The sequence below is a fragment of the Mixophyes fleayi genome, chromosome 1 (assembly GCF_038048845.1).
Source record: "Mixophyes fleayi isolate aMixFle1 chromosome 1, aMixFle1.hap1, whole genome shotgun sequence".
NCBI lineage: Eukaryota > Metazoa > Chordata > Amphibia > Anura > Limnodynastidae > Mixophyes > Mixophyes fleayi.
The window spans coordinates 407,346,227-407,367,518 of NC_134402.1; the positions used below are offsets into that span (position 1 = coordinate 407,346,227).

Consider the following 21,292-nt stretch of genomic DNA (forward strand, 5'->3'; position numbering starts at 1 on the left):
CCCATTGCCGCTTTAAATCCAGTAATCTCACTGGGGCCATTCTAACTGACGTCATTAAAGCTGGAGACATTTAAGAAAGTTGCAATTTACATCAGGCGGCAATTAAGCATGTGGGGAGTCTTGCATGTCTGCTATATGGTAAGTCCGTATTTCCTCCTTGTAGGCTTATACTAATCGGAATTTATACGTTAGACTAACTGTTGTAGACATTATTGCAGCCACAAAACGTACCCCACCCCTGACTTTGGGCTGTTTCTCACAATTCTCCTTGGAGCTGCAACTGTTTGGTTCCCTGTGGCAAAGTCCATCACCTAACCTTGCCATTAGACTTCATGTCCCAGGTTAGCCAGCGCAAATATCTAGTAGCATCGCTAGCCGTCCGGCCTTGGCATTACAGATAGGAGGTTATAGCTTTCTATTGTCTTCCACTACAAAATACATCCATTCCAAAATGTACAATAATAAAAAAAAAAATTGTTTATTTGTGATATTTATATAATTATTTGCTCACATAGTGTTTCTTAAATGTCGAAGAGAATTCCATCCACATTGCAGTCAGTAAATGACATCACTTAGATAAGTAAATCATTACACTTTGTCTTTCCTATTACATTTTGTGTCTGTGTGTTTAGTTTAGTCTTGCTCTAGCCTTGCTCCTTAATGACGTATTTAAGAAGAGTTAAAGTAAGCCTTATAACGTTATATTGCATGCATACCTACATGTATGAGTCAGCCTGTGCTGGTTATACCTGCAGGGGACTCCCATCACACACACAGACATACCTGTGCACTATAGTGATAAAAATCTGGTCAGGGAGGAGAGACCAGACCAACAGGCCAGCCCCAGTCTCTCATCTCATGTGTACAAACGGCTACCGACCAGAGAACACAGAGTTCCCTGAATGAAGGAATTACTGTGGTAAAAGGTGTGTGCGAGAGGGACTGTGGTGAAAGTTACGTAAGAGAGTATTTCAGTGAGAAGACAAAGAAGAACGATTAAGTCCTGGAAAAAGAGCAGAGATGAGGGACCAGGAAAACTCACAAAAGAGAGAAGATGGGAATGTGAAGCTGGCTGAATTGGGAAGCAGTGCTCAGAAGATGCTGGGATCTGTCACTGGGCTGGTGCAGACCGTTCGGAATAAAACCACCCCTCAAAGCCCAGAGGAAAATCACGAAACATGTAAGTGACAGACAAGGAATTGGTGAGTGTACTTGTGTGAATGTGATTGCAGCATAGTTGTCTACCATCCCTCGTTTCCCAGGACAAGAATGTTTATTAAAGTTTTATACCTGAACGACACTGCACTTACACAGTGCAACTTCATTTGTATGTTGAGTGCAATTCTCGGATTCTGTTTTCATTCTGTATGCGGAGTAAAATAAAATGAAAAATAAGTATATCAATATGATGCGCTTATAGATGCACCTGTCCAGCTGCAAAATGTATCTGGAAATTGTATTCATATGACAATTCAGCTTAGAAATATTGACAAAGCCCCTGCCAAAGAGCGGAATTACACAATACCTAATTTGCCAAGATTTTGTTGTGTGGAAACGAATATATAACATATAGGGGGGGTATTCAATTGTTCGGAAATCCCGCCGCGTAAAAACTACTACCGTTATTACGGTAGTAGTTAGCTGGATTTCAGCTCGCGGCTCAGGGAGCAGCATATGGCTGTATGTATGTGTCATATAGGGGGCACTAATATATGGATAGTATTGTGTGAGTTAATTTACGCCACATAACTTTTCATACTGTTGTACACCATCTAGAGGAGGCATTTAGCTAGACTAACTTTTCTGCTTAGCATGTGAACCAATTGTGGGGAAGTAGGAAATTCTGCTGTTATTAAATAGAACTTTATCAGTCCCTTGGATCCCAGAGTTCTAGTTCAATTAGTGTGATTTACAGTCTAAATTCCCTAATATAGACACACACACACACACACACACACACACACACACACACACACACACACACACACACACACACACACACACACACACACACACACACACACACACACACACACACACACACACACACACACACACACACAGTCAATTTTTGATAGCAGCCAATTAACCTACTAGTATGTTTTTGGAGTGTGGGAGGAAACCGGAGCACCTGGAGGAAACCCACACAAACACAGGGAGAACATACAAACTCCACACAGATAAGGCCATGGTCGGGAATCGAACTCATGACCCCAGTGCTGTGAGGCAGAAGTGCTAACCACTAGGCCACTGTGCTGCCAATGTGCGACATCTGTTCTATCATCATCACTATCTCTGTGAAACTGCTGTTCTTGAGAGAACAGAGCGTCGGAGGAGCGAGTGTTACTGACGTTTCATGCTGCAAAGGGATTTACATGAACTGCTTCTGCAGCCACCTTCCCGAAAACATTACAGTTATGATCACTATTGTTTGCAGCCACCAAAATCAGTGGTACTATAGGCCTAAGGAGGTTGCAGATAATACATAATGCTTTGGAGTGCCTGGGGTACAACTGTTAGAAAATTGCTTGGTATCAATGACTACAATGCACAATCATTTTTCATATTTTCATTCCTTTCACTTTCGTTGCCCAACAGGAAGCCTACTCTATCCGTCCTCATGTTTGCTTCTTTTAGATGTGAGATATAAGATGAGATAAAAGCTATGTACCAGGCAGTATATAGTAATGTAATGGTACTAGGCCTGTTTACTTCCAGTGGTCCAGAGAAAACGGCTGTCTTCTCGTGCTCCCAGTAGCTGTATATCAGTGCAGGACTGCCGCAGATGGCTCGCTGCTGTATTGCTGTATTTGAACTTTGATTTTACAGTTTAACCCATCTAGTCGGGTGGCTTTGATTACACAACTTAAGGGTGTGGAGACCCTATAGCCCCTGGGTTTTGATTCTGGCAGGCAGAGGCTAGAAGTGGAGCATCGGACAAGAACTGAGTGCAGTGTAAGCCTAGTAGTCTTTTCTGAGACCTGTGTAATTAAGAAAAACAATGAGAGCCCTCAGAATAGTGCTAGACTGTCAGGAACCCCTCCAACCAGTACAACACCACCCAGAGTCTACTCTGACAGTCAGGTGTTCACTGGAGCCCCTAGTGGTGGGGACAGACTTGGCTGCAGACTACAGAGGGACGTGTGGCGTGTACCAGCTGCGGGGAACCCAGGAGCAGAGGGTAATGGCAGACAGCAATTCCAAAGAACATGCCAAGGTCAGGGGTCACTTGCTAGGAAGAATCGTCAGGAAACACGCCAAGGGTCGAGGTCACGGGCAAATCAGTAGAAACGGAGATACAAACCAAAAGGTCAAGGGCACAGGAAAAAGACAAATCCAGGAAACAGGCAGGGGTCATACACAGCAGGCAACAATCCAAAGGCTTAACACCAAGAGTACAGGAGTACAGCAGCAGGTAGCAACACAGGAATTTGGAAGCTATAACCAACAGGGAGGCTAAGCCCTCCCTGCCTTAAATACACGGTGTGACCAATCAGAGCCTAGCTCTGAAACTGCCCCCAGCCTATGCTTAATGGATAATTATACACAATTAGCCCGCAGGCTAGATACTTAGTTGCGCATGCGCCCAGTAGTTCTCCTTTGCCGGGACGCGGCGCTCTCTCTTTCAGCGTCCCGACCGTTGCCTAGGCAACGGCCAGGACGAGCCCCGGAAGTGACGTCCCGGTCGTCATAGCGACGGCCAGGACGGCTGTGAGAGAGTCGCTGCGGCTGGGCACCGCCGCGGCTCGTAACATAGACAAGTAATGACCTGTTTTGTTTCTCATGCTAAGGGACCTATTTATTAAACCTAATTTTCATGTAATTTTTTTCAGGGATTAGACACCAATTGAAGTATTTGCCTCATCTATCAACAGTGCATCGCAGCAGATATACTTTTTTTCGTACTACATAGCAGTCCCCATAGATGTCTATGAGGACTGGTATGTATCGCAATGTAACAATGAATGGAAATGGTTTTACACATACGGTAATGTACGCCAGCTCAGGCTGCCGTACATTACCGTTTCTGCTATTTTTCAGCAGAGCTTTACAGCAAATGTGTGGAGGGATCACATGATCCCTTCCTGTCACACAGCGCATGTGTGGAGGGATCACATGATCCCTCCCTGTCACACAGCGCATGTGTGGAGGGATCACATGATCCCTTCCTGTCACACAGCGCATGTGTGGAGGGATCACATGATCCCTCCCTGTCACACAGCGCATGTGTGGAGGGATCACATGATCCCTCCCTGTCACACAGCGCATGTGTGGAGGGATCACATGATCCCTCCCTGTCACACTCCGCTCTCTGCAACAGTGAAGTGCAGGGAAGTTTTCAGAAGGATCATGCGCACCAGGCTTCTGTGGATCACACAGCAGCTTCGGGAACGAAGAGGCTGTGAACAGGTAAGTTTCTAACGTCACAGGAACAGCAGTTTTTCGTGACTGCTGCTCCTGTGGAGATTTTTTAATAAATATGAGAAATAGTTCAATCCTTATCAATGCGATAAGGATTGAAAGCTATTTTCATGTTTTGCGGCTGTTGATAAATGTGCCCCCAAGTCTGAAGAAGCCTATCTACCTGGGTCTGGGGTGGTACAATTAGCGCTGCTGTCCTCCGGCTGCTAATGCCAGCTCAGTATTGCGTTAGCCATTGGTGCTCACAGGAACAGATGTCATATTATTATTAAAATAAAACATTTTTTTCTGTTTTTTTTCTATTACTTTTTTTTATCCTTTTTTCACTTTAATTTTTTTTTGTACATAATCTTGAACTGGCAGCCCAAATTCTCAGCTCAAGGAAGGGCAGAGGATCCAAAGACTGGCTTGGTAAGCAGTAAGACCCTTCTTACCACCGTCGGCCAGTGTTACCGGGGATTCTACTTAATATATTGGCCGAAAAAATATTTTCATTGAAATTCTTATTAATGTAAGGGTCTTAATAAACAGACCCCAAAGTGTTATTACTATTGCAGAGCTCCAGAGCTTACAATATAAACATAATCTTTCTAAGTTCAGACACAGAATAGATTTTAATTTGGTGCGTTTGGTCCATCACATTATTTTATTTATTTTTTTACATTATTCCTGCATTTTTTGCTCATTTTTCTACGTTTTTAAAGCTCTTTGGGTTTTCGGTGCAAACTATATAGTGCTAGGACAAAAAATAATTGCTGCATGGTATGGTTCTATATAGGACATAGTGGTAAAAAGAGGGAAACTAATGTGCGTGCTTGTAAACACTGCAAGAAGAGAAGATCCTGCATTTTATTGTGACATGTTTCTTTGATGAGCAAAATGCACAAGATTAAAATAAAACATGCATTAAATAAACCATACTCGTCAATACGTTAAAGAAGATTATAATAGTTTTGTACATGGGAGAGAGGTTATGCAAATTGTTTATTACCAAAATAATAGGAATCAATTTGGTCACTTCATCACTATGCAAAAAATAAAATATATGCTAATTGTTAACATTACATATGTCTACACCATTATCATTCGAATGGTATTATAATACAGTATATAACTCATACTTGCCAACTCTCCCGGAATGTCTGGGAGACTCCCGCATTTCACGAGAGTCTGACGGACTCCTGGGAGAGTGTGGCAATCTCCCGGATCTGCCCACTTGCAGAATTAGGTCCAAAACGCAGTGATTTGGCCCCGCCCCTCATTACGTCACAGGGGCGGGTCCAAAATGACGCAAATAATGCTTCAAATGACAGAAAAAATACATTATCTGGAAATATATATGTCCCAAGCATTCTGAATTATAGATCTCATACCTGTACTGTCATTTGTACCCTTGTGTAAAACGTACAAGATGTTCTTGATGATGTATGGAATTTGTGAATAAAAACACAATATAACATTAAGCCATGTAGGCAGCTAATCATTCTCTTTCAAAGTACTGATGACTGTGGCAGAGAATTGTACATAATTAATTCTGTTCCACTGCACAAAAATAGGTATAAGCTCTGGAATACACAAAAGACTGACAGTTGTACTTGACATAAAATACTGGGAACTGGAAAGTGTTGTTTGTTATGAAGAAACAATAAGTAAGCAATTGATCAACATCAAGTTGCACTGCCAGCAGCATGAACTATAACAATCTTGTTTATCCAGTTTGGCCAGAGATTTACTATGATTGTAAGTGAGTAGTGATTGCTGCTATGTACAGGGTGAGATTTACTTGTGATACACCCAAAGACACACAACTGCATTGTCTACTTTTGTGTTTATAATTTAGAAAGTCAAATTGCAGCTTTGTGTCTTAAGTCCAGAGCGGAGTAGAAAGTCGCAGAACTACTGAAGCGATTGATCCTTTAACCTAAGCAGCTGAAAACTAATTGTCCCTTAGCTCTCTGCTAACAGCCTAGTAGTACAGATGCAATTCCTTTAATATGAAGATTGTGGGTTCTGCTCAGGTTGTTTATTCACCCTGCAGGGCTATGATTAGCCTCCATAATCCTGAAAAGCTGTTCTAGTGGGGGCTGTGATACTTGGTGTTAGTAACTAACTTGTATTTTGTTGGCAGAGCCATTATTAAAGTGAACTCAAAATTCTGACATGAAATCGCACTGGTGTTTTTTACAATTTAAAATAAGTATGTGTCCAGGTCAGGTGAACTAGTTAGAAAGGAGCTTTTGCAATTACTTTTAATATATTTTATGTCACCTACTAAAGATATAATATAAAAGGCTGTAATGATAAAAAAAAAAAAAAAAAATTTTTTTTTTTTTGCAAGTGGGTAGTCATACATCCTAATATTTAAAAATATTGGGACAAAATAAGCCTATCTGTGCACTCTACACTCCCAATTCACACAACCACAAACTCTTTCCTGCAAACAGATCCCCATCAGTCCTATAATTTTAGGGTCTGTGCAGGGCCTGATCAACCACTAGGCTGACCAGGCTGCAGCCTGGGACGCTGGGTCCCGGGGGGCGCGGGGCTGCGGGTATTTATTTATTTTTTTAATTCTTTTAAAGAACTACCCTGCATATCTATAGGGAGGGGGGGGAACTACCCTGCATATCTATAGGGAGGGGGGGAACTACCTTGCATTTCTATAGGGAGGGGGGGGGACTACCCTGCAAATCTATAGGGAGGGGGGGGGACTACCCTGCAAATCTATAGGGAGGGGGGGAACTACCCTGCATATCTATAGGGAGGGGGGGAACTACCCTGCATATCTATAGGGAGGGGGGGGAACTACCCTGCATATCTATAGGGAGGGGGGAACTACGCTGCATATCTATAGGGAGGGGGGGGGGAACTACCCTGCATATCTATAGGGAGGGGGGGAACTACCCTGCATATCTATAGGGAGGGGGGGGGGGAACTACCCTGCATATCTATAGGGAGGGGGGGGGGAACTACCCTGCATATCTATAGGGAGGGGGGGAACTACCCTGCATTTCTATAAGGAGGGGGGGGGACTACCCTGCATTTCTATAAGGAGGGGGGGTAACTACCCTGCATATCTATAGGGAGGGGGAGGAACTACCCTGCATATCTATAGGGAGGGGGGGAACTACCCTGCATATCTATAGGGAGGGGGGGGGGAACTAGCCTGCATATCTATAGGGAGGGGGGGAACTACCCTGCATATCTATAGGGAGGGGGGGGGGAACTACCCTGCATATCTATAGGGAGGGGGGGGGGAACTACCCTGCATATCTATAGGGAGGGGGGGAACTACCCTGCATTTCTATAAGGAGGGGGGGGGGACTACCCTGCATATCTATAGGGAGGGGGGGGGGAACTACCCTGCATATCTATAGGGAGGGGGGGAACTACCCTGCATTTCTATAAGGAGGGGGGGGGACTACCCTGCATATCTATAGGGAGGGGGGGGAACTACCCTGCATATCTATAGGGAGGGGGGGAACTACCCTGCATATCTATAGGGGGGGGGACTACCCTGCAAATCTATAGGGAGGGGGGGAACTACCCTGCATATCTATAGGGAGGGGGGGAACTACCCTGCATATCTATAGGGAGGGGGGGGAACTACCCTGCATATCTATAGGGAGGGGGGAACTACGCTGCATATCTATAGGGAGGGGGGGGAACTACCCTGCATATCTATAGGGAGGGGGGGGAACTACCCTGCATTTCTATAAGGAGGGGGACGGACTACCCTGCATATCTATAGGGAGGGGGGGGGGGGAACTACCCTGCATATCTATAGGGAGAGGGGGTAACTACCCTGCATATCTATAGGGAGGGGGAGGAACTACCCTGCATATCTATAGGGAGGGGGGGAACTACCCTGCATATCTATAGGGAGGGGGGGGGGAACTAGCCTGCATATCTATAGGGAGGGGGGGAACTACCCTGCATATCTATAGGGAGGGGGGGGGGGGACTACCCTGCATATCTATAGGGAGGGGGGGGGGGAACTACCCTGCATATCTATAGGGAGGGGGGGGGAACTACCCTGCATATCTATAGGGAGAGGGGGTAACTACCCTGCATATCTATAGGGAGGGGGAGGAACTACCCTGCATATCTATAGGGAGGGGGGAACTACCCTGCATATCTATAGGGAGGGGGGGGGAACTAGCCTGCATATCTATAGGGAGGGGGGGGAACTACCCTGCATATCTATAGGGAGGGGGGGAACTACCCTGCATATCTATAGGGGGGGGAACTACCCTGCATATCTATAGGGAGGGGGGGGAACTACCCTGCATATCTATAGGGAGGGGGGGTACTACCCTGCATATCTATAGGGAGGGGGGGGGGAACTACCCTGCATATCTATAGGGAGAGGGGGTAACTACCCTGCATATCTATAGGGAGGGGGGAGGAACTACCCTGCATATCTATAGGGAGGGGGAGGAACTACCCTGCATATCTATAGGGAGGGGGGGGGGGAACTAGCCTGCATATCTATAGGGAGGGGGGGAACTACCCTGCATATCTATAGGGAGGGGGGGGGGAACTACCCTGCATATCTATAGGGAGGGGGGGGGGAACTACCCTGCATATCTATAGGGAGGGGGGGAACTACCCTGCATTTCTATAAGGAGGGGGGGGGGGACTACCCTGCATATCTATAGGGAGGGGGGGAACTACCCTGCATATCTATAGGGAGGGGGGGAACTACCCTGCATATCTATAGGGAGGGGGGGAACTACCCTGCATATCTATAGGGAGGGGGGGGAACTACCCTGCATATCTATAGGGAGGGGGGGTACTACCCTGCATATCTATAGGGAGGGGGGGAACTGCCCCGCATATCTATAGGGAGGGGGGGGAACTGTCCTGCATATCTATAGGGAGGGGGGGGGACTACCCTGCATATCTATAGGGAGGGAGAGGGGGGACTGTCATGCATATGTATAGGGAGGGAGAGGGGGGACTGTCATGCATATGTATAGGGAGGGAGAGGGGGACTGTCATACAAATCTATAGGGTGGGATGGGGGGGGGGGCTGCCATGAAAATCTATAGGGAGGGAGAGAGGTTGATATGTATGAAGGAGGGCAGAGGAGGGGGGCTGATATATGTGACTGGGGGAGTTTTGATGTGACGGGGGGGATAGCTACAGAGTGGAGGTAAGGAAAATAGCTGCAAGGGGGATAGATGCAGGGTGGGAGGTAAAGAAAATGGCTGCAGCAGGGGTTAAGGAAAATGGCTCTGGGGGGGTTGTGGTTAAGGAAAATGGCTGCAGGGGGTATTTAAAAATAGAGCAGTTTTGGGGGGCAGAATCTCATGATTGTGTGGTGGTCACATGGGTGGTCTCAGCAATCACTAGAATACTAAATATTAGTGAGATGGGGCTGGTAGAGGTTTGTATTTGATTGACAACAAATACTCAGATATTGCTTATATATGCCTGTCCAATGGGGTACTTTTAGCTGGCCATAATGGAGTGTTTTGTTTTAACTAAAGGGCCTAATCATTCAGGGTTTGTTAACATTTTGCATTTTAATACATTTTTGCATTTTCAAAACAGGACGCCAACTTTCCAGAAGCCAGCAAGAGGAGCAAGAACAGGTAAGAGACAATGGCACAATCTGTCTAAATTTGAATGCAGGAGAATACACCTGAACATTCATATTCAGGAGTGTTCCTATACACCTATATATTCGGAGGAGGGGGGGGGGGGGACGCAGCGGCCGTATTAGCCTAGGGCGGCCAGAACCCTTAATCAGGCCCTGGGTCTGTGATTTCAGGCTGACCTGCTGCAATCAGGACAGTTGTAAGGTATTAGATTGTAGACACTGCAGCAAAACTGTTTAAAAATAAATATTTTACTGCATTTAACTCACTAGTTGTTTTGTTTATCAAACGGAAGCGCGGTCAGAATTCTCGGTGCTCTTACAGACATGGAACTCCTCAAACACTCAATAACCAGCACCTGAATGTTCTACCTTCAATTATCCTACTGTACGGCCAGAATATGTTGCCTGGCTTCTAGATCAAATAAAGAGGAAGGGCTGTTGGACGTATGCTCACTTCTTTATGTAATGAGGATAGAGGCCGATCCTATCTATAAATACTTCCCGTTCACTGAAGAAAGCCACAAAAATGTTTATAAAGCAGTTTGATGTACACATTATACCAGAAGCAGATGGGCTGTATGAGAGATCCTGATTCTATTAAAGAGCTCCACAGCCATGAGAAACTGCAGCGTGCTTTATAAGCCTATAAGATTTACCCAAACATTGGGTGTTTGCTGTGAAAAAGGATTTGAGGGACAAGTTGGTGCTAAGAATTCTAGTGTTTCTGAAAAAATGCAACTGAGAAGATTTAAGACTCACACCTATGTGGACATAATCATGTGATACTCCGTTGATAATGCAGTATTATTTCAGGAGTTACATACATTAGGGGCCTCATTTATCAAGGAACACAAAACAAACATGTACATTGGGCATATGTACATCCCTATTCAGCAAGGGGCGGATGTAAAGATACGCCTGCTGATGAATACGGGTGTAGGTGCACTCTGCTCTAACAGACAATACACTGCAGAATACATATGTGGAATAGAGTCCCAAAATAATGCACAGAAAAAAAAAATTAAATTAATGTCACCTGTTAATAATGTAATCATTATGGGCAAAACATTAGAAGAAAAATAAATTTTCTTCCCATAAAATACATTTATGATTATGTTATGAATGTCTACTGTACATAAAATGCATTTTTACAGTCGCTTCTGATTGCAAACACATGTTCTAACATACATACGTGACTGCTCTTACTATATCTCACTTACAGCAGAGCTGTAGCTGTCTCAATTGATACAGAAAAACACATACATTTGAGATGCCCAATACTTGAATTGGATGCTGCTGCGAGCGTGTGAGCTTGGCACGCTCTTACTGTGCGCTGACTACGCGCATACGCCCATTTCCCTCCCTTCCATTCCACCTATGAAATAGTAGACTGTTGTATGGGTCCTCTGTGCTCCATGGTGAATTGGACGTTGATGCATTTACTGGCGTGCACAGTGCGCTTTTACGCAAACTATGGCAGATATTGGCATTTACGTTCCTTGATGATTCAGGCATTGTATTACATGACTGGTCTGTGCTCATGAGTAACTGAAATCTATTAGCCAAGAAAGCATAATACTGGTTTAGGAAATGATTCAATGAAGCAATATCATTGAAATATATCTCTATCCTTTTTATCCACCTGACTTTTTATGGCAGATAAATGAATAGGATTCTATCCATGTTTCAAAGCACAATTCTTTTGAGCCCGTGAGAGCTGGCATTTGGGGATCGATCTGAGCCAAGAGTTATTACGGGCACTTTGGGCCTGATGCAGAGTTGGTCACTAATTGGGCGTACAGATACATGCAGCTTGGCACCAGTAGTATATGGACCCTATTTACGCCAGTCCCACTTAAGGCCCCCTTGCGTACATGTATTTATCCATTTGATTTATGTGCAACAGACACATTCGCTACTAGGCATTAAGAAGACTTCAAAAAGAAACCTGTCTAATAAAGCAGAAACAACTCCCCGCCTCAGGTGAAACTAAAGCAAATTTAAAAAAATGTTTTGCTTAAACACGCACACAAAAGCGTAATATATGCCCGAGTGATGAAGAGAGCATCGGTCAGCTTCAGCGGTGCATACACAAGCACCTAATTCCAAGCGGCTCAAAAGTGATGGGGACCGTCATCATCAAAATCATCCACTATTTATACCTGCGTCTCTGTCTGTTTCCATTCCCAATGCACCTACACCTCAGCCACCATCTCCGCTGTTAGCATCTCCTCACACCTCTCACATTTCCCATCCGCTAATTACTCTCACCAGGCGCAACCTGGACACCAGTGATCCTACCACATTCTCTTCCTCCCTGGTCTCACTCCTCTCCCCCATTACATCACTGTCTTGCCCCAATCAGGCAGTATCTTTCTATAATCACACCCTTAAACTGCACTTGACTATGTTGCCCTAACTGTCAATTTCAAGCTTCGTTAGTCCCTGTCTCAAATGTAGCGCTCCAAACTTACTCACTATCTTCAAGAATGCTCCCATAGTGTAGAACGGCTCTGGAGGAAGTCATACACTCATGCCGCTTCCTTCACGAGTTCATACTCATCTCTTACAGTTCTGCCCTATCAATCTCTAAACCAATGATGGCTAACCTGTGACACTCCAGGTGTTGTGAAACTACAAGCTCCAGCATGCTTTGCCAGCTGTCAGATAGTTATCTACTGGCAAAGCATGCTGGGGCTTGTAGGTTCACAACACCTGGAGTGTCACAGGTTAGCCATCACTGCTCTAAACAGTACTACTTCATGGCTCTCATTTCCTCCCAGTCCTCCAACTCCTGACACCTTTTTGCCGCCTTCAAGTCCCTCCTCTCCCCTCCCCCGCTCCCACTCACCTCCTCTCTCTCTGCTCTCAATTTTGCTACCTACTTCATCCAGAACCTGTAAGGTCCAAACTGACAGGGGAGAACTTGCTGAATGTGCTGTACAGACAGCTAAGAAGATCTTGAAAGATTAGGATCCACGTCTAGAACTTTTGAAATACAGTTGGACACAACTGAAAACTACAGCCTACAGGACAGGACAACTTATGGACTGACAGAACGGGACACTTAAACCAACTCTGGATGAAAATTTTGCACCAAAGTGCATTGAACTCAAAGGCAAAGCAGAGATAGGAGTACTTCTACCAGACACAATACAACAAAGGAGATACCGTGTCTATATAAAGCTAGACAGCAAGAAAACATGGGGAATTATTTTTTACTTTAAGGTTCAAACTAACAGGGGAGAACTTGTCAGGAATCAGAGACATCTATCACTTCAGAGGAGAAACAGCCCTAGTCTTTCTGAGCAGGAAGAGAATGCTGCTAAGGTGACATCTGCAGGAACTGACCACACTGGGCCTGATTCATTAAGGATCTTAAATAAGGAGGATCCTTATTTCAGTCTCCTGGACAAAACCATGTTACATTGCAAGGGGTGCAAATTAGTGTTCTGTTTTGCACATAAGATAAATACTGACTGTTTTTTCATGTAACACACACATATCAACTTTAAATTTCAGTGTACAAATAAGCTATCAAGTATTTGTGTGTTACATGAAAAAACAGTCCGTATTTAACTTATGTGCAAAACAGAACACTAATTTGCACCCCTTGCAATGTAACATGGTTTTGTCCAGGAGACTGAAATAAGGATCCTCTTCATTTAAGATCCTTAATGAATCAGGCTCACTGTTATTAAAACAAAAGAAACTAATGGAAACATTTCAAGAAACTAATTCATTAATTGCTATTGCTGGGTTATCCACAAACTCAAGCACTACAGTGACAACTAACTGATCAAATTCAATACATCAATATTGTTATAGTTTCATTCATTAGGATGTTTGTTTTTATAAGTTGGGGAGATGTGATGATAAATTAAGTCATTGCAAAGGTTTTGGACACTAGATGGCGATGTTACACATATGCTCACATATATTTCTGTTTTCGCAATACTGAGGAATATTTGGGGTTTTTCATGCCACAGGGTGCATCTTTCTTTGTTTTACTAAGATGCCCACTGAAACTGTTTTCTTCACCTCGTGTTTACCGCCACTACTCCCCACTACTGACTTTACTCTGTAATCTCCTTGCAGATGTAGTATAAACTCCCAGAGGAATGGATTATTGTATAAAAGAATACATATTTTTCTACTACTATTACTGTGTTGGGTCACGTATATAGGAGCATGGCTTCAGGTTTGGAATTATGGTTAGGGATAAGTACTGTAACTTTTTCTTAACAGGCCACTTGCTTTACATCACTCATAATTTTACTTGACAAAGTACCTGTGATGTAGGTGCACATGTGGATCTATGGAAGTTGCTCTTCCTGTTAGATTTTCCCATCTGTCTGACATTGCCTGTATGTCTGCATTCATATACATATTTATTTACACGGTACTGTATAATAAGTATGGTAAAAAACTGAGGGATGATAATTAACACAGCATTGGCTATTCGTTATAATTAAATAGTATTATCTATTGTCCACCACATGGACTCTTTGTTAAACCAGTTTCCCAGAGTAGGAGGCTTGTTAGTGACCCACTGTTCAGTTTTAAATAATGAATTCCCTTTTCATCACTTTACTGTTGTCTACAAATTAAGTATAATATTGTTTAGGAGACATAACTTTTTTTTTAAATTTGGCACTTTTACTAAATATCTTTAAAATACGGAGAATAATACAACTTTATTCATTGGTAGTACATAATAATTGAGAAAAAAGAGACCATGACGACAGCCTATAAGCAACATGACAAAGCATCATTGAGTTTCCACCCATACATTGAGATGTAAGAACCTCTGAGAAGTCTGAAGACCCAGAAGAGATTATATATAGATGTATTTTAGGAAGACGTGTCAATGAACATTACTGGCTGACATTTAGGACTCTCAGTCAGACTATATCAAAAGACAATAATTAAAACAAAGCAAAACACTACGAGTACACTAGACCAGGAACTTTTTTAGGTTATGTGACTGGATCACTTATAAATAATTATGGTATAAATTTATTTAAAGGAGAGAGCGCAGGGCGCTTATTTATATAATTGCAAATGTACTTATTTTTGATATTGTGTGTATTTTGGTTAAGGAAATATCTTTATTTCTGAGATCAGGGAAGGAAATTCATTTTTTGTTTTAACTTTGCTAGAGGAAATGCATTATTTCTGAGGTATATACCTGATGCAATAAGCATTTGTTGAGGAAGTCTTTTGTGTATTTTGGTGTAGGGAAATGACTTGTTTGGGGTTTGGTAGCTTTTCTTTGGGAAATCTCAAGTTAGCAATAGAATGGAGGGAATGTGTATTCTGCAACTGTCTGAAGAAAGGACACATGTTAATCTCATGTTAATTAGACCTTTTGATGTGTGAGGGTCCAACACCTGAAGGCACAAGAAGGTTTGATTAGACTTGATGTTAGATTTCCTCTGTGTCTAAAACAAGATGCAGGAAATCACAGCAAGTTTTAGGATATCACAGATAAGTGTAAATATTGTTAGTTTTGCATTACATATAAGTCCATGTTTGGGTAAACATATTGCATCCTGATACTAAAAATAGGTCAGACCTCAGGGAGCTGGCATACCCTGTGAGGCTGTGCCTAAAACTGTATAAAAAAAACACTGTTTTGTATTGAAAATAGTTCTACTTGTTTCATCTGACCTGCTCACTGGTACCTACAGCCAGTGTGAGCAAATAAACATCATTTGCTTCAAATAATTGCTTGGAAACTTCTCTATCCCTGTGACCTACAGATTAGATCCAATTCTAATCCGTTCCCGGCTGTTCTGAGGTTTGGACCCAGCTTTCCGGTACCACTGCTCTGCCGCTACCCAGCAGCTCTGGCCAGTGTGATAGGCCAGGGCTGATCCATCCACAGCAACCCTGATTCATAGGAAGAGGTCAGGGGTACCAGCCCAGGTACCCCAGTAATTGGGTACACTAGCAGAGTCAGTTACAGAGAAGAAACCTGGTACTAGATGTTGGTAAGGAGTCCAGTGGTAGCAGCATTCGTAAGTCCCTCCTACTGCGGTTAGAAGGTGCATTTGGGATAACGAAAGGGAATGGTGGCTAAGTGAGCCCAGACGGTTCCCAGCAACAACAGACAGGGTTTAAATTTTATTTTTGCGGACTAACACAGGTTAACACAATTCAGAAGCCAACAAAGCTGACATTGAAGGGATCCACTATAAATATATAAACACTATAAACATATGTTGATTTATAGTTAAAACATAAAGCAGCCAGTGACAACATGCTGTATTTTTTGTTATTATTATTATTAATTTTTATTTATAGGGCGCCACTAGGTGTCTGTAGCGCCGTACAGGGACAAACGAAATTACAATACGAGGTGAGACAGCACATTACAGTAAACAATAAGCACAGTAACTCAGTGAGCTCAAAGCACAGCTAGGGGGGAGGGGAGAGGGGAAGGTCCTCCTAAGACAGAGTCCAAGAGGGAGGGCACGGGTGACAGGGAGACCCCCAGAGGAGGGAACGAGAGGGGACAAGGGGAAGAGGGTCCTCGAGGAGGAGGGCGAGGTAGCTGGAGAGCAGAGTTAAAAGTGGTGAAGACAGGAGGAGAGAAGACCCTGCTCAAAAGAGCGTACAATCTAAGGGGTGGGGTAGACAGACAGAGAGACACGGGGGAGAGAGGGAGAGAAGGAGGAATGGAGGATAAGGGAAGGGGAAAGAGGCAGAAGAAAAGGTAGGAAGTTAAGTGGGAGACTGGAAGGCTTTAAGAAAAAGGTGGGTTTTTAAAGCCCATTTGAAACTGGACAGATTAGGGGAAGTTCTGATGGAGGGAGGGAGCTAGTTCCAGTGGAGGGGGGCAGTGCGGGCGAAGTCTTGGATACGCACATGGGAGGAGGTGATCAGGGGGGAAGAGAGGCGACGGTCATTGGCAGAACGGAGAGGGCGGGATGTTAAGGACAATGCTACTTTTTCTAACTTTTTTAAAACTACTTACTTGCCCCTGGGGTAATAACCCCAGCATGATTATTATTGGTACCGGGACTTTCATATCATTGACAAGTGGAACAGGTGCAATATCAGAGTGGGGGGGCAAGGTTAGGGTCATAATAGATCACTAGGTTAAAGCCTGGGGCGTGATTAGATCCTCTGCAGTGGAGGCCATGGGGGTAACTGTATTATGCTCCGATTTTTTTCATCTCGTGGCGATGGCTTGTAAAGGCAAGTTTGTCTTTACAAGCCATCTCCGCTTTAAATTTTAGCTGCAAAGTCGCGGATTTCCGGCAAGATAAAAAAAAATCGGAGCATAATACATTTACCCCCAGGTCTATTAGGGAGCGCACTGTGCAGAGAAATGGGGTCCCAAGGGAGGAACCCCACTGACCTGGGAAAAGGTGGAATTATCATTTAAGTCCTGAGATGGTTACTTCACCATCTGCTTTGTTGGCTGCTAATGTTCATGTACTATGAATACAACAATTCACCTGTTGATGGAGGTGAACCTGAGGGAGATCCTGTGAGTTCACCGTACATTTGAGGTTTTTTTTTTTACATATTGTATGTTGTTCCAGTGCTGAAAAATGAAATGGATTTCCATCAAGCAGCCAAAAGAAATGATGTGGAAACAATGAGCATCCTCAAAGAAAAAAAAGTGAAAATAAACTCTAGAAATGTTGTAAGTATTTCTTATTATATTCAGGGATTATTTGTTTTTTTCCCAGTAACTCGACAGAATATATGATGCAAAGGAGTTGGGGATTTACAGAAAAATTACACTTAAGTTGAAAGAAGGACATTTATGAGAACTGGTGTACGGGTACCAGTGCAAAGAGAGCTTAACCCATAGCAATCAGCTAGAGTTTTCTAGATTGTAGTAAGATAGACAGAATCTGATTGGTTCCTTTGGGTTGTAGCGGCCTTGGCTGTACCATTCTTGCATAAACAACAGTATGGTGATAGAATGACTCTCACTGTGTGAGTGTCTGACTGTCTGTGGAGCCGCACAGCACAACTGACACCTGGAGCACCCTCCACCTGTCTGCCCAAACTACGCTCCTCTCTGTACACATATCACAGCTGTACAATCATTTGTGCTTCAAGTATCAGACAATAGGCTGTCCCTAGCATAGATACATTTTCCTAAATACATTGTTACATAAGCCAAAGAAATAAATCTAACACAATCACATGAATGGCAAATGGCAAAAATGGACTTATGTATTAAAACTAAATCAGGTCCTAGACATGAATTTTTTTTTCAAGATAATTGTTTTTGTTTTAACTGCATTAATGTTAACAACGATGTTACACAGTTGTATACATAATGTGAGTTTTTTTTCATTAAAAGCAACAAATAACACAATTATCCGTTGTGGTAACTTACTCCTATAGTCAAACTATTTTGTAAGTTTGGTGACAAACTAAATTATAATGACAACATAGTCTAATACAAATGTAGCCACTTCATCATAACTTTATGAAATGTAATGTACAGCTGTGATAAAATATCCTGGTTTTCTTTTATAAATCTACCAGTGTTTGTATAAAAGCAAATCCCAACTGTTTGTGCTCTTTTCTTAGCTCGATCGCACTGCACTTCATTTTGCTGTCGCTGGAAACAATGCTGACGCTGTGTCATTTCTGCTGAAACATAAAGCCCGAGTTGATGTAGTCGATAAGGTAAGGGAAACAGCAATGATATTTAATGACTTTGATCTAATAATTATGAAAATATGTGATTATATTATATTATTATTAGTAACTGTTATAGCGCCTACATATTACACAACTCTTTATAGAGAATATTTAATAATCAGTCCCTGCTCCAGTAGAGTTTATAATCTATATTTACTATCACATATACTCACACACTAATCTTATTTACTTTACTTTTATTTTATTTTGAGCATGTTTTTAACTCTACTTTCACTAGTCAATCATTGTTTTAGCTTTTGCCCTACAATGTTATTTGTGTGTAATAAATGTGATTTCCTTTACAATACCACTTACTTTTGGCATGGTCTAATCATCATGATCATCACCATTTATCTATATAGCGCCACTGATTCCGCAGCGCTGTACAGAGAACTCATTCACATCAGTCCCTGCCCCATTGGAGCTTACAGTCTAAATTCCCCTAACATACACTCACAAACAGAAAGAGAGAGACTAGGGTCAATTTTGATAGCAGCCAATTAACCTACTAGTATGTTTTTGGAGTGTGGGAGGAAACAGGAGCACCTGGAGGAAATCCATGCAAATACGGGGAGAACATACAAAATCCACACAGATAAGGCCATGGTCGGGAATTGAACTCATGACCCCAGTGCTGTGAGGCAGAATTGCTTACCAGTAAGCCACCGCGCTGACCAATAGCAGGAGAGATAGTGTGGCATGATTGGGGATTATGGTACAATGTTGTTGTAGTGGCCAGATTGGAGATCAGAGAGCAAACAAAGGGTGCAGCCACTAAGTCTGCTCATAGATTTTACAGAGAGATGACATAATTGTATTTAGCATATGAATTGCCCTGTCCTTGCCACAGTTAAACAAAACAAATTTCAAATTGGGATATAATACATTTTATCTTTGCCATGATGTTGACTTCCATCCAATCATTTGTACTACTCGATCCTGACTGATCAAAATAATTGTTATAAATTATTAGAAATGTAAAGGGATATGATTATCACACAGGTAATTAAGGAATACATTTTAATTATGTCATTTAAAGTCTGGAACATTTACACATATATTGGTGAATGACACAAAATATTATTTGCAATAGCAACAGATATTCTCTATACCTTAGGTCTACAGTCATATAAAACGATTTTTATCTACATATTTATCTGACTGTAGACCAGTGGTAGGGAACAGACGGCCCACAGGCCACCAGCGGCCGCTGAGACAAGACCTGTAGATCCCAGCCGGGGACTACTCCCGATCTTATTCTCTGCTTTAGCACAGAAGGTGGTTTTGGGGTAGCCAACTTCTGCATCACGTGACCTCATATGACGCAGGGAGGTTATGCAACAGGGGAGGAGGAAGAGCAGTGTGATACCCTTTGTCTTCTTGTAGGGCTGCATCTGTGTCCCTCCAACTTATCAGAGTAGCCCATCACTGCTGTAGACCTTACAGACAACTTTCATATGCAAAAGAAACAAACATCTGTAAAGTGTCCTTTGTATACAATAAAGTATATGCATCCAACTTTTTACAATTTTCCTTTGTCATATTATACTATTCTGTTTCTTGGATGCAGCTGTATTATATGTATCCTGGATGTTGTATAAGTGAAATGTGTTAAAGAGGAATATTGAATCATAGTAGATTTATGTACAATTTTCAGTGGTCCAGTCATGTTGGGTAGGTGTACTATTATATGTCTGTAAACAGTATAATAGAATTATACTGAGATCATATATAGTGATCATATTATATACGGGAGGTGTAGTGTCCTTAGTCTGTACAGTGTGTAACAGAATTGTATTATGATCATATCCAGCAGACATGTGATGTTGGGTAGATATACTGTTTATTATTATTATTATTACCATTTATTTATATAGCGCCACTAATTCCGCAGCGCTGTACAGAGAGAGAGAACTCACTCACATCAGTCCCTGCCCCATTGGAGCTTACAGTCTAAATTCCCTAATATACACACAGACACAGACAGACAAACACAGACTGGGGTCAATTTTGTTAGCAGTCAATTAACCTACCAGTATGTTTTGGAGTGTGGAAGGAAACCAGAGCACCCGGAGGAAACCCACGCAAACACAGGGAGAACATATAAACTCCTCACAGATAAGGCCATGGTTGGGAAATGAACTCATGACCCCAGTGCTGTGAGGCAGAAGTGCTAACCACTAAGCCAGTGTGCTGCCCCGTGTGCATCGTGTACTGTTCTATATCTTTATAGAGTGTAACAGAATTGTATTAGGATCATATCCAGCAGACGTGTGATGTTGTGTAGATATACTGTCCTATATCCTTATAGAGTGTAATATAATTGTATTAGGATCATATCCAGCAGACATGTGATGTTGTGTAGATATACTGTCCTATATCTTTATAGAGTGTAATAGAATTGTATTAGGATCATATCCAGCAGACATGTGATGTTGTGTAGATACTGTCCTATATCTTTATAGAGTGTAATAGAATTGTATTAGGATCATATCCAGCAGACATGTGACGTTGGGTAGATATACTGTCCTATATCTTTATAGAGTGTAACAGAATTGTATTAGGATCATATCCAGCAGACAT

The 21,292-nt window shown here is 42.6% G+C and overlaps 1 protein-coding gene across 1 annotated transcript in view; it reads left to right on the plus strand.

The window, feature by feature from the left end:
* The first annotated feature begins 833 nt into the window (after positions 1-833).
* ANKDD1B (ankyrin repeat and death domain containing 1B) overlaps positions 834-21,292 on the plus strand; it is a 62,001-nt gene continuing 41,542 nt past the window's right edge. The window contains exons 1-3 of the mRNA XM_075193406.1: positions 834-1,180; positions 17,587-17,690; positions 18,596-18,694. Coding sequence (XP_075049507.1) covers positions 1,021-1,180; positions 17,587-17,690; positions 18,596-18,694 — 363 coding nt within the window. The 5' untranslated portion in view covers positions 834-1,020. The remainder of the gene's footprint in view (positions 1,181-17,586; positions 17,691-18,595; positions 18,695-21,292) is intronic.